At 42.2% G+C, this 13919-nt stretch overlaps 1 protein-coding gene across 1 annotated transcript; it reads right to left on the minus strand.

Moving 5' to 3' along the window:
- Positions 1 to 5749: 5749 nt before the first annotated feature.
- LOC138267066 (olfactory receptor 1f45-like) lies at positions 5750 to 6688 on the minus strand. Its single transcript, XM_069215913.1, has one exon. The coding sequence runs from the start codon at positions 6686 to 6688 to the stop codon at positions 5750 to 5752; it is 939 nt and encodes a 312-aa protein (XP_069072014.1).
- Positions 6689 to 13919: the final 7231 nt, after the last annotated feature.

The following is a 13919-nucleotide window of genomic DNA, read 5'->3' on the forward strand; positions in this document are numbered from 1 at the left end:
AGGCTGGAACAAGCAGGATCTAAAGGCCAGTGTATAAGACACTGTCACTCCGCTATGCGTATGGGACTCACCAACTTGACGTGAGTAGGCAGTATACTGCACTGCCTGCTGTTTGGGACTTGAAACCCTGAGAGAGATGCTCTCTTGCCACCATGCTCGTGAATGGGATGCCGGCATGCCTTCAGGTGGATTGGGATTTTACAACAATCAATACCTCACCTCGCTTTAACCAGGACATCGGACTAACCAATGGTGCCTTGAAGTCTGCAGGTTCGCCCCTGGCAATGTGATTGTTATCAGTTCAGAACATCGAAGGGTGATTCTCGAGCCCGCACATGCACATATGGCTCTTCCTGCGTAGTTCCTGTGGGACCACAGGCTGATTTACCACAGCAGGCACTGGGTTACTCATTCAGTAACCTCCTTATCTCAGGCATAATCCTATGTCGTGACGATGATCCCAGCAGTGGACTTAAGGATCAAAACGTGGTTGGCAGCAGTATCTCGACTCATTCTTAGTAGGTTCTATTAGATCGATATGACCATGGGTACTTTAGTATTGTGACTTCATTTTTTAAATGTGATTTCTGTCACATATGTAATGCTTCAGTATTCAACTCTGTTGTCTTTGTCGTGATTATCAGTCTGTCTGTTTGTTCTGTCTCCCCACTATAATGTCTTAGGTTCAAATAAATGTACACCACTATATATTTGGAAACTAAGCATAGACCCATTGTGTTTCTATGTTACATAGATTTTTTAGCTTCACTTGAGTGACCCATGATCCTTTCACAAAAGGAATCTGTTGTGCAGCAGTACCTAGCCAAATTTAGTAAAAATATTCTCATTCAATGGCAAATTACATATGTAGCAGATAGTCTAGTCCACTGTAGACCTCCTCGTGTCCCTGTTCTGAATAGTCAGGGCCAATGGAATTATATGATTTAGGGGTTGCAGTATTTTCCCTTTATTTATGGATATGCCGCTTTCGCCTCATAATTCGTAATCTCATGCATAAATTGGAGATCTTAAAAAATAGTGTTTCTAGCTCAGACTAATCAGAAGTTACTGAAACGGAATCAACATGTGTTGCTGCAAAGTGCGAGGCCTTTTGCAAAAAACTGCCTGGTTCCTTTTATGTTGCTATTATGTATTTGGGTGTTAAACAGGTACTAATGAGGTAAAACCTTTGCCCAGACAGGGTTAACCTGTGTAAAAAAAGACGACATAATAAAGTATTGCTATTACAAAATGTGTCACATTACGCTCCGTAATTTGCTTTTTCTTGCCACATAATTTCTTTAACCTGGCCTCAAGTTCCAGTGTTCCTGAATAAAGTGTCACATTTAATGCAGGAGCTACTTGAGCGCTGTAGCGCTTCTACCGTAGGGTAGCCTGATTGTGTACGTAAAATCACTCTAAGGGTGAGTGAGATACAGCCTCTCTACTTGCAGAAGCATGCACTATGCCTAACTGCAATGAGGTTTCTGTAGGCACCCATCTGTGCATTCTACGGTATTTCCTTTTAGATTACCATGTAAATCAGACAATGGGCCTCATTCTGACCCTGGCGGTCTATGACCGCCAGGGTGGAGGCTGGCTGAAGCACCGCCAACAGGCTGGCGGTGCTTCATTTCGTATTCCGACCGCTGCTGTGGAGCCGCGGTCGCCCAGCCGGGTCCGGCGGTTTTCCGCCGGATTTCCCCCGGCTGGGGGCAGCGCCATGGGGATTCCGACCCCCTTCCCGCCATCTGGCGGGAACGGGTGTCGTGGGGCCCCCTAACAGGGCCCCATAAAGATTTTCACTGTCTGCATTGCAGACAGTGAAAATCGCGACGGGTGCAACTGCACCTGTCGCACCCTGCAACTCCGCCGGCTCTATTCGGAGCCGGCTTCCTTGTTGCAGGGCCTTTCCCGCTGGGCCGGCGGGTGCTCTTTTGGCTGGCCGGCCCAGCGGAAAAAGCCAGAATGGCCTCCGCGGTCTTCTGACCGCGGAGCGGGCATTTGGCGGTTCCCGCCAGGCAGGCGGCTCCCGCCGCCCACCGCAGTTAGAATGAGGGGCAATATGTCTGCTTTCATTCCTTTCAGTCAGTCTATAACCATTTATTTCAGAAAAATAACATTTTCACAAAACATACAATACAGAAAATCACAAGTTCCAATACAATTCTCTATACAATTTTAAAATACTTAGATTAGCAATAACCCGTAAATATCAACAATTTATCTGGGCAAAGTGCAAATGTTTCTCTAATCGGGCAACACGATCCTAGTGAAAAGTGGATAACCACAGATAGGAAAAAATAAATCAGTTGAAAATAACTTTTTCCTGTGGATCCACCTAATAACTGTATAAAGTGAAAGACAGAAGCCGAAAGTTTTGTAAAAACAGCACTTTTCCAGAAACGCAGGGCATCCGACTTTAAACTTGGTTAAAAACGGGTTTCAGCCAAGTTTTTGAACATTAATAAACAAAGGACACATGAGAAGGATTTCGGCGGAACAGATAAAGTTACTATAGATTTCAGAATACTATCTCTGTGATAAATACTGAATAGTAGCTTACATCATATTGTTCAGATATGTTTCTTGGTCTAGTGACCCTTTTTGACACAAAAATAATTGAGGTCCAAGCCCATCTGATATTCTGAATTTACATTCTTCATAAAACAGTATCCCAGAACTATATGAGTTGAAGGCTAGAGTTGTTAATACCAGGAGGTTCTGTCACTAGTTCATTTTTACCGATATTCAGTAGCAGTCTTCAGATATTTGTGACCTATGGAAGTTAAGAGCACGAGCGCATTCAAAAAGGTCGGTCTTTATAAGGATAATTTGCAGAATTATTCTATAATGAGGGTCAGAAAGGATAGAATTACCAGAGACTCTGCATAACAAGTTTGTAACTCTGAACTTAAGTTGAAATAGATCCTTAGGACTGGAATTTGGCAGCAACAGATTCTTATCAGGAATGTGTTCTGGGTTTTAAGAAGCTATTTAATTTAGTCTCAAAGTTCAGCTTTTTATGTGCATCTGTTTCTATTTTAGCTCTATATATTTTTGAAGTATCTGTTTGGGTCTGTTACCTAAGCTCCAAATTATAAACCATACTTTAGATGCTAATTTAGGTACACTGTTAGATATAATATCTACAAAAGCAAACAATGAGATGTTGAAATCAAAGCAGCAATGTGTTAAGATTATTTTGCATCATGAGCTGGATTGTGCCTTACACTAAGAAATGCTACCAGGTTGTTGACAGGCCCTAGCTGGTGAAGGCAGAAGGCTTTCTGGTAAATTAAACAACTACAACAGCTGCTATCATGAGAAACACACCCATTCAGAAATATGTGAAGAAATGTTATTGAAGGATGATGATTCTGCTCTTTTACCTTTGTGGGTTGAAGTTGAAAAGTCTTTCGTTGTTCCCTTTACATTTCCGGAGGCTTTAACTCTGTCAAATAAACCAACATCTATCTCCCTACCTATTTTGAACAACTCCTGTAGAATTCTGCAGCCTACTTTTGCCTCATACAACGAAGAGTGGGTGCAGTTCCTAAATTTGTCAATTTGGTACAATAAGCTCATTAAGTTGAATAATAAAACCATCTATTGGAAATGGTGGCATTTGAAGGGGTTAAGATGGGTGCATCAATTATTTGAAAATGATTCCCCTTTTTCTTTTGTACATGCATAATTTCTTTTTTCGTTTCCATCCTCTTTTCATAAAAAATATGCCACTCTAATTCACGTTATAGATAGTTTATATCAATCTTTTCCAGTTCAGCAAGCACCTTCGGCCCGTCCTCTTCCAATTAAAAATCTGTTATTACAATCTGCATCAGCTTCTTGTCTTTATCAAACTATTACAGCTCTTCCTGGATATAGACCTAAATCAGCATTAGAAATGCAATAGGAGAAAGATTTGGATATTTCACTTTCACCTTCTTTATGAAATAAAGTGTGTATTAAAATACGAAAGACCTTTTGAGCAGCTAATGCAATTCAAACTTTATTTTTTTATAAATAATAGGTCATTAATTATACCTTGTTCTTTACATAAAATTAATTCTAACCTTTCGTCCTCTTGTTGGTCCTGTAATAAGCCAGTCTCCAGACTTAAACACATGCTTTTTGAATGTCCATATACATTTTGGGTTCAAGTATGGAGTCAAATTGATACTATTTTTAACTTTCAAATTGCGTTAACCTTTGCAAATAAATATTTAGGTAGCCTTGCAGCTGATTGGTTTCATTTTCCCAAAAAATCTATTTTAATCTTGGATTTATTGTTGGCTGTTGCTTTCCAACAAATTACGAAAAATTGGAAGGATTTGTCTCAATTATCCATTCAGGATTGGTGGTATGGTGTATGTTATAATCATAGGGTGGATAGAGCTTATGTTTCCCCCGTATCCCTTGCTATTAAAAGAGACATGTTATGGTTACCCATTACAAATTACCTAAACTCTTTGGCTTATTCTTCGTGCAATCATTTCCTAGAGGAATGAGGAGGTCTCTAAACCACCATGAATTGTGTTTCTTTCCCTATTTTATTGTTCTTACTTATATTTATCTCTCTCTCATAATATTTTTAATATATGCATATATACTTATGATTTAAAGTTTTAATATATTTAGTGTACTCTTCAAATACGTGTTTCTCATGAAATTGAACTGCTATTGTATTATTTCATTCCTGTTATCAAATGAATTTATACTTTTTGTATATTGTATTATTTTTCAATAAACTTTCTCTTTAAACTTAAAAAAAAGAAATATGTGAAGAAGCAACCACACGTTCAGTGCCTACTTTTGATATCACTCCTTAAGCTAGAGCAGATGTCTAGGCAGAAGATGTTGCCTATCTCAGCCTGTTTTCCTAAAGACTCTTTTGTGGGCCCTTTCTTCTTCCCTTCTCCCGTCCACCCTTACCAAATGTGAGTTTGCTGCTGTAGTTTGCTGTCTAAGAAAATGATAGAACTTCCCTTAATAGAGAAGGAAAAGCACTTATTTGCTTACCTATAATTTAAGTTTACAGTAATAGAAATTTTCTGAACTCATAAACAATTAAACATTCGATTTCAGGGATTGACAGCTACTTTGATCAATCTATGACATAAATGACATAAAAATAATTGCCTAAATAAACCTTTAGAGCATGGAAGGGGAAGTGAAGCTTCTTGAAACTCTAAAGGAACTAGTCAGATTTTCTCTCCATGTTAAAAGGATCACCTGAGGATGCATTGCTCTTCTGATGGTTTGTAGAAGACAATAGTAGAAGTAGAATTTACATTAAGAAGCATCTCAGCGCATGATGTTGGAAAGGAGATTAACAAGATCTGATGAACGTTGCCTAACATAAAGGACCTTATGTCAATACTAGGAACAAGGAGAGAATGAAAGTACAGGGTGTGCCTGCAAGCACTTTTGGGCTAATACAGGGGGATTTTGTTTTTAAAATATATATTTTTCTTTGCTAAATATAATTTACAATCTTGATTTACAGTGGACTTAATAAAAAAGACAGACAATAGTACCTCACGTAGGTTGTGCAGAGACATTCAACTATTTAATATTAATTGATAAATATACTCCAGATGGATTAATAAGCTTACAAGCAACCATTCAACGACCTTTTTTTGGATGTGAACGTGGTTTATTAATCTTTCTATACCTTGTATTGATTTCTGTAAACATTAAACAAATAATTCAAATGTAAATGATTCCATTATATTTTCATCCAAATTCATTGCTGTCCCTGGAATCCTTTCCCCAGTTTTCTCAACGCCTCTTTCACATCATTATTTCTGACACTGTAAACAAATGGGTTGAGCATTGGGATCACCATGGTGTATATTACACTTATGCCCATGTCCTTCTCCGGGGAGTAGGCTGACGATGGCCGAATGTATGTAAAAAGCACTGGTCCATAATTCAGGACCACACAGGTGAGGTGGGAAAAACAGGTGGAAAATGCTTTCTTTCTTCCATCAGAGGACTTGATTTTCACAATCACTACGGCAATTAGAACATAGGAAATAAGATTACACAACAGTGGGGTTAGCAAAATTACAGTTGTCTCGGTGAAGAGTACAAGCTCGTTAATGGATGTGTCTGAGCACGATAGCTTCAGAAGAGGTGGGAGATCACAGAAGTAGTGGTGCATTTCCTTTGCATCACAATAGAGTAACTTGGAGGCCAAGACACTGTGCACTAATGCATGAAGTGAGACAATCACCCAGGCACAGAGCAGCAGTGCCATACAAACCGTTTTCCTCATCACCCGTGGATAATGCAGAGGGTGACAAATTGCCATGAATCGGTCAAACCCCATGATACCCAAAAGGAAACTGTCCATGTTGGTGAACGCTATAAAAAAATGCAACTGGGTGATGCACAAAGGGAAGGAAATGGCTTTTGTCACTGACCATAGGTCCACCAACAGCTTGGGAACTATTAAAGATGTGAAACAGATGTCCACCAAGGCCAGGATGCTCAGAAAGAAGTACATGGGTGTGTGAAGTCTAGAATCCGTTACTATAACAATGAAGATTGTCAGATTTCCGATCAAGATGAGGATATATACAACAAGGAAGACAAAAAATAGAATAAGCTGTTGATCTGGATAACTGGAAAAGCCCAGGAAGATAAATTCTTTGACAACACTCGTGTTTCCTCTCTCCATTTTGAAATGTATCTGGAATTAACAATGAGAGTATTTTATATATAGACCAACTGCAGTATGCCTCCTTAGACAGAAAATGTTTCACACTCATATCTTCTCTATTTTCTATCGAATACATACTCAGATATCAATAAACTCAGTCTTAATTTTTCATTTTTCCCACTTCAGATCTCTAGCATCTGGTAATTAGCAAGGATAGAGTGAAGCACTCTTGGTGACTACCGTGTGTATTCCAATATGAGAGCACAGAAGAACAGACACAGATGTCAATTTCCCATAATTTAGGAAGTCCTTGAAGGCACATCTCTTCCAACGGGCTTTAACATGCTCCCCCTTATAATTAGAATCAGAATCAGATTTGCGGTCCAATGCTTAACTGTATTATTAATATCACTTATTAAAATTTCTATGTCTGTCTTTTTCTATTTCTTTCTCCCATTTTCTAAAGTGATTGATAAGCAGCAGAGCAATCATAAGAATGGCATTGTTATGGAAATTATTAATTTGGAAAATATTCTGAACAATATCACACATAGAGAATACGTCAGCATTCATCTAAAAGTAATGGCCCTTAGTAGGGCTATTAAAGAAAGTAATTGTGACCTGTAGTTACAGAAAGTTGTCTAATTATTATCTGGATTGTTCGATACATATCAGAGGTACTGGAAATGAAACTAAGGCAGTAGAAGATTATTAAGTCAGACAGCCAATAAAATCCTTTCTATAATGGCTGCTAAACATTTGGGGCTAAACTCAGAAATGGACTTATGACTCGTAAAGTTTTGAGTGTTGAGTCTCCTCACTCATAGCGTAAACTTCACAATCTAGAGGAATTTCCTCACTGCAGTGTTCAGTTTCCGAGATTCTGCCCTGCGTGTGGAGATTCCACCATAAGTGAGACTCCGCACACGTAACTTTATGAGTCATAAGTTCCTTTATGGATCAGGTCCTTCGCCTTTCACTTGCCCTTTACTGTGGCGTAAAGCAAAAATATGTCATCCTGCAGAATGTGATGGGTGCCCCCTGAAGCTCCCATGTCTCAAAGAAGGTTTAGTCCCCCAGCATCGCAGGGGCTGCAGGGGCCTGGATTACGCCTGTAGCAATATATCTGTTTGATGTGGACTCACTAAGGGCAAGTATTATTAATAATTTGTGATTCTGGGAGCCAGCAACCACCCTCACTACACACTTTTGTCAGAACTTTAAGACTCAGTCCAAAACTTTTCATAGCCACCAAGGACCCCTAACCACAACAGATGAAAACAACACTTGTAGGCAAAATGTTTACACAGAAACACAAGATAACTTGGCCAATGAAAGAAGCAACAATGAGCTTTACACTTGACTTGGGTATCTCATTACTCTGAGTATTAGAAAAGGTGGGATTGAACATTTCACCTTGTACTGTGGTGACTGTTGAGGCTGCAGTGATTTTAGCAGGGATTTTCCTTCAAGAATTGAGTATTATGTTCTTTATCTGGGTATTATTTTTGATTCTAGTTTCTCTCATCCTGTCTGCATATTTACAGAATGTCATAGCTCTGATGCTTAAACATTTACAGAATGAAACAAAAGAGTGATTGTTTGAGTTGGATTCAACCACTGGCAGGATGTAGTGGAGACTTCACTTGCCTTGAAAGGCCTCTTGAACATAAGTGGTAACTCCAGCTTTGGTTTTTGTTGATACCACTTAGGTATTGTGATGTGTTGGTCCTGGTACACTTTAGACTACCAGGACTCAAGTGTTCAAGTCGCCTTGCAATCAGCATCCTCTCCCATATGGGTCATGACGGAATACCTGTGCCATTGGCCATCAGCCTGGTATACTTAGAGGCCAGTGTAATTGGATGTTCTAGATGCTACCAACACTCTGTTCCTCTGCTCCCTTCAGGTCATGGCATCCCTCAGTCCTTTCCTGAGCCCACGTGTAGTAGGGCCATCCCTCATTGCCAGTTGACAGTATCCCAGTTATCACTTTGCCCCGTGAGTACATGTAACTGGATGTGAGGCACTACTGTCATTTTCACCCCCCAGGGCCTGTGCCATTCTCATGATCATGCAAGGCACTCTCTACACTAACGCCCATATCCATGAAGCTCATCTCCGGAGATAGAGATGTAGCATGCACTACACATCTCTGCAGATAGAGGTTTTGCATGCACTATACGTCTTAGCAGACAGAAGTGTTGAATGTATTATGCGTCTGCAGACAGAGGTGTGACATGGATTATTCATCTCTACAGACAGAGGTGTTGCATTCACTACATGTCTCCACAGACAGAGGTGTAGCATGCACTAAATGTCTCTGCAGACAGTGGTATCGCATGCACTATACATCTCTGCAGACTGAGGTGTTGCATGCACTATTAGACTCCGCAGACAGAGGTGTCACATGCAGTACAAGTCTCTTCAGACTGGGGTTTAGCATGCACGATTCATCTCCATAGATGGAGGTGCTGCATGAACTATACATCTCTGCAGATGGAGGTGACACATACATCTCTGCTGACAAAAGTGTAGCAGTGTAGGAGGCTGGCCTGGTTTGTAGTGGGTACATACACCTTATACCAGGTCCAGTTATACCTTATCAGTGAAATGTAGTCAGTGTCTAGAAGCCAGGCTCTCTAGAGGTAGTGTGGAGGAGCAGCCAAGGCCTAACTAGGAGACATGTAAAGCTCATGCAATACCACTGTAGTCACACAGTACTCACACACATGCAAGAAAATACTCAGGCGTTACAAAAATAACGGTACTTTAGTTTGGTGACACAAATGCCAAAAATACCTAAGAGACTATACTCCCTTAGGAGGTAAGTAATATACACATTATATACACTATAATGCAGAATTAGCTGTAAAAACAGTTAGAAAACAGTGCAAATAGTGAAAATCACAATAGTTAGAAATGGCCCTGGGGGAGCACAAACCATATACCAGAATAGTGGAATGCGAAAGTTGGTTTCCCACCTAGGCAAGTGTAGTGTATAGAGGGGTGCTGTGAGTATTAGAAAACACCAAAGGTAAGTAATAGAACCCACCCCAGAGCCCAGGAAAGCAGGAGTAAATCACAGTAACTTTCCCTGAAAACACATGAACACATGATAGAAGATAATACAAGAACCAGAAGAGTCTGCAAGACACCAACAATGGATTTCTGGACCTGAAGACCTGTGGAAGAAGGGGACCAAGTCCAAGAAGCACTGAAGAGTCCAGAGAGAACAGGAGCCCCTGCTAACCTGGATTAAGGTGCAAAAGAAAAACCACTGCTAAAGAGGAACAGTCAGTACTGCACCCAAGAAGACGGATGCGGGTTCCTGGTTGGTGCAGATGATGTCCGAGCCAGATGGATGATTGCAGTCTGGTTTGCTTTGCTGGATTCTGCCAACAAGCCTTGTCACGCACAAAGTTCGCAGTTAGCGGAAAAAGGCATTGCCTAGGACTAGGAGGGACCTGGTGGCCTCTACCCAGGTAGGGGAGACAGAGAGGGCTCTCAGCAACTCAGAGAGCCCTCAGAAGACAAGGCAGCACACTCAGGAGTCCCACAGCACAGGGACAAAAAAGGTGCAAAAGGAGGCCCGCGCAGCACTACACAAAGGGATCCCACAACGCTGGAGAACCAAACAGGAGGCTGTGCATAGCAGGAAGGAGTGCAGGGGGCTGGAACTGCACAATGCACAAAGAACTTCATTGAAGGATGTCAACAAGCCTTGGCAACTGCAAAACACGCAGTGCACAGAGGTACTGTCTTGCGTGGGGAAGAAAGCTCTTACCTCCACCAAAGTTGGACAGCTGGTCTTCAGTACCGTTGAGACCACTTCAGTCTACCACCCGTGTTGCTTGATCCACGCACTTCTTCTGGAGAGGGGACACAAGCCACTGGTCGTCGCTGCAGAGGGGTGTCTGCTGAAGCAGGGAAGTGACTCCTTCACTTCATTGGAGAGTCCTTCATTCTTCTGGTGCAGACGGAAGACTAGCTGTCCTCTGAGGATGCCTGACTGGGAAAGAGTTGCAGTTGCTGTCAGGAGCTGAAGATACAATGTTGCAGAAGTCGTCTTTGCTTCTTTGTTGCAGTATAGAGTTCATAGACGATCCAGATGCAGTTTCTTCAGTAAGAAGGTGAAGTAAAGGATGCAGATGATTCCTGCTGGAGTCTTGCAGCAATCCAAATCTGAAGAACCACCCAACAGAGAGACCCTAAATAGCCTAAAAGGGGGGTTGGTCAGCTACACAGGGAAGCACCTATCAGAGGAGTACTCTGACGTCACCTGCTGGCACTGGTAACTCAGATGCTTCATCCAAGATGGCAAAATACAGGGACCCTCTGGAGGAGCTCTGTGCACCACCCCTGGGGTGGTGATGGACAGGGGAATGCTCACTCCACTTTCCTTTATCCAGTTTTGCGCCAGAGCAGGGACTGGGGGCCCCTGAACCAGTGTTGACTGGATTATGCAAGGAGGATACCATCTGTGCTCCTTAAAGCATTTCCAGAGGCTCTGGGAGGCTACCCCTCCCATGCCTGTAACACCTATTTCCAAGAGGAGAGGGTGTAACATCTCTCTCCCAAAGGAAATCCTTTATTCTGCCTTCTGGGGCTTGAGCTGCTCAAGCAACAGGAGGGCAAAAACCTGTCTGTGAGGTGGCAGCAGCTGGGGCTGCCTGGAAAACCTCAAAAGGCTGTAATGGCAGTACCGGGGGTCCTCTAAAGAGCTCCAGGAGTGCATGGAATCATACAACCAAACCTTGGGGTATGATTCCAACATGTTTGATGCCAAACATGCCCATATTCGGAGTTTACATTGTGAAGCTGTACATAGGTAGTGAACTATGTACAGTGCATGTGTAAAATGGCATCCCCGCACTCACAAAGTCTGGGAAAATGGTTCTGGACAACATTTAGGCACCTCGGTAGTACAGGAGTGCCCTCACACACAGGTACCCTGCACCCAGCCTTCAGGGGTGGAAGGCCTGACATAGTGGTGACTTATAAGTGACTTGGTGCAGTGTAAATGGCAGTGAAAGGGTGTATACACCATTTCACACAGGCTGCAATGGCAGTCCTGTAGAAGCCTTTGCATGGGCTCCCAATTGGTGGCAAAAGAAATGCTGCACCCCCTAATGATCGCCTGGAACCCCAATGCCCTGGTTCCTAGGTAACATGTACTAGGGACTTATCAGTGGGCACCAGCATGTCAATTGTGGGTGGAATACTGGATTACCAGTGTCCCCTAACCATAATTTAAGGAATAACAGCATAACTACTGGGGTCCTGATTAGCAGGATCCCGGTAGACACAACACAGTAAAACACAGTGACAAACAGGCCAAAAGTGGGAGTAACCCTGCTAGAAAGAGACTACTTTCCTACAAGCATGCACAACATGCTGCCTCAGAGTGAGGAGTCACATGCTCTATATCTCTCCACAGACTGAGGTGGAGCATGCACTACACATCTCCGCGGACTGAGGTGTGGGATGCATTATACATCTCCACAGACATAGATGTTGAATGCACTCTTTGTCTCCACAGGCAGAGGTATTGCATGCACTATACCTCTTGCCAGACAGAGATATCGCATGCACTATACATCGCTGCAGAGTGAAGAGTCTCAGGCACTATACGTCTCCGCAGACTGAGGTGTAGCGTGCACTACATGTCTGCGCAGACTGAAGTGCAGCATTCAATATACAGCTCTACAGACTGATGCGTAGCATGCACTTTATGTCTCCACAGACTGAGGTGTCACATGCACTATTCATCTCTGTAGATGGAAGTGATGCATGCATTATAGGTCTCTGTAGATGGAGGTGTTGCATGCACTATACATCTCCGCAGATGGAGGTATTGCATGCCCTTTAGCTCTAGACAGACAGAGATCTCTCATGCACTAAACATCTCAGCAGTGATGTCACATGCAGTATATGTCAATGCAGATTGAGGTGTAGCATGTGCTATACATCTCTTCAGACTGAGGTTTAGCATGCATTATACATCCCCACAGACTGTGACGTAGCATGCACTGTCAATCTCTGTAGACTGAGGTGTTGCATGCACTATACATGTCTGCAGATGGAGATGTGGTGTGCACTATATATCCCGGCAGATGGAGGTTGTGCATGCACTATACTTCTCGACAGACAGAGATGTCACATGCACTGTACATCTCCCCAGACTGAGGTGCCACAAGCACTATACATCTCTGCAGACAGGGGTGTCACATGCATTATATGTCTCCACAGACAGTGGTGTTGCATGCACTATACGTCTCTGCAGACTGAGGTGTAGCATGCACTATACATCTCCACAGACTGAGGTGTAGCATTCACTATGCATCTCTGCAGATTGAGGTGTAGCTTGCACTAGGGCCAGCTACCAACACCAGCGAGTACTAATGCACCTGTAATCCAGGCATCTGTTGAATAGTGGAAAGGTTGTCCATGCCACTGTGTGACTTGTATGGAGTGGTCGATGTACAACATCATCCCATTGTCCAGACACAATTAATATACATATTTTCAACAGTGATTTGGAAGCCCATGCCACTTGAGTAGTCATATTTGTCAGCAGCAGGATGCAACAACTTACATTGATATGGAATTTAATACACATCATTGCTCAATATTCTCTCGACTTTTAGCTGTGATGGACTACAAGCACACCATAGCATCAAGACAAAGTGCCCATATGGGGTTTAGAACAGCCATGATCACTTCCCCGGAGACTATATTGCTATTACTATTACTGGTGTTGCTGGCTTTTCTTTCTTCCATCACCACATATACACTCACTGTGTCAAGAGTTTAAGGTTTCTTGAATGCTCTCTGGGAATAATGGTCCACCTACAGAGTCTACTGTTCATTACAATCTCTTGTATTGCTACTGAATAACTAAATAAATGTTGCATGAAAAAATAAAAATAATATACATTATTCTGCACTTGTACTGCCTTGTACCGCCTTTTGGGATGTATTATAACACAATGCAAGTCTGAATTAAACTATCTACGCCTGTGTAGTAGTCCGTTCTTACTCCTCCACATGCCTGTGTAGTAGTCTGTACTTACCCCTTCATGAGACCATGCTACATCCACATAATGTAGTTTTTGTCTTTCACAATGGCTCTCTTTACAAGCAGTCTACTAAATTGCAATATGTGCAGTTGAACGTCTTACAGCACATATCACAATTATGGTTTTAGTGATAAATATTGGCAGAATTATTGTGTGGAAAAGGCTCC

Source organism: Pleurodeles waltl, chromosome 12 (genome assembly GCF_031143425.1).
Source record: "Pleurodeles waltl isolate 20211129_DDA chromosome 12, aPleWal1.hap1.20221129, whole genome shotgun sequence".
Classification (NCBI taxonomy): Eukaryota; Metazoa; Chordata; class Amphibia; order Caudata; family Salamandridae; genus Pleurodeles; species Pleurodeles waltl.

Excerpts from the sequence above, each read along its gene's own strand:
- LOC138267066 (XM_069215913.1), bottom strand. The coding sequence starts at position 6,688 with ATGGAGAGAGGAAACACGAGTGTTGTCAAAGAATTTATCTTCCTGGGC.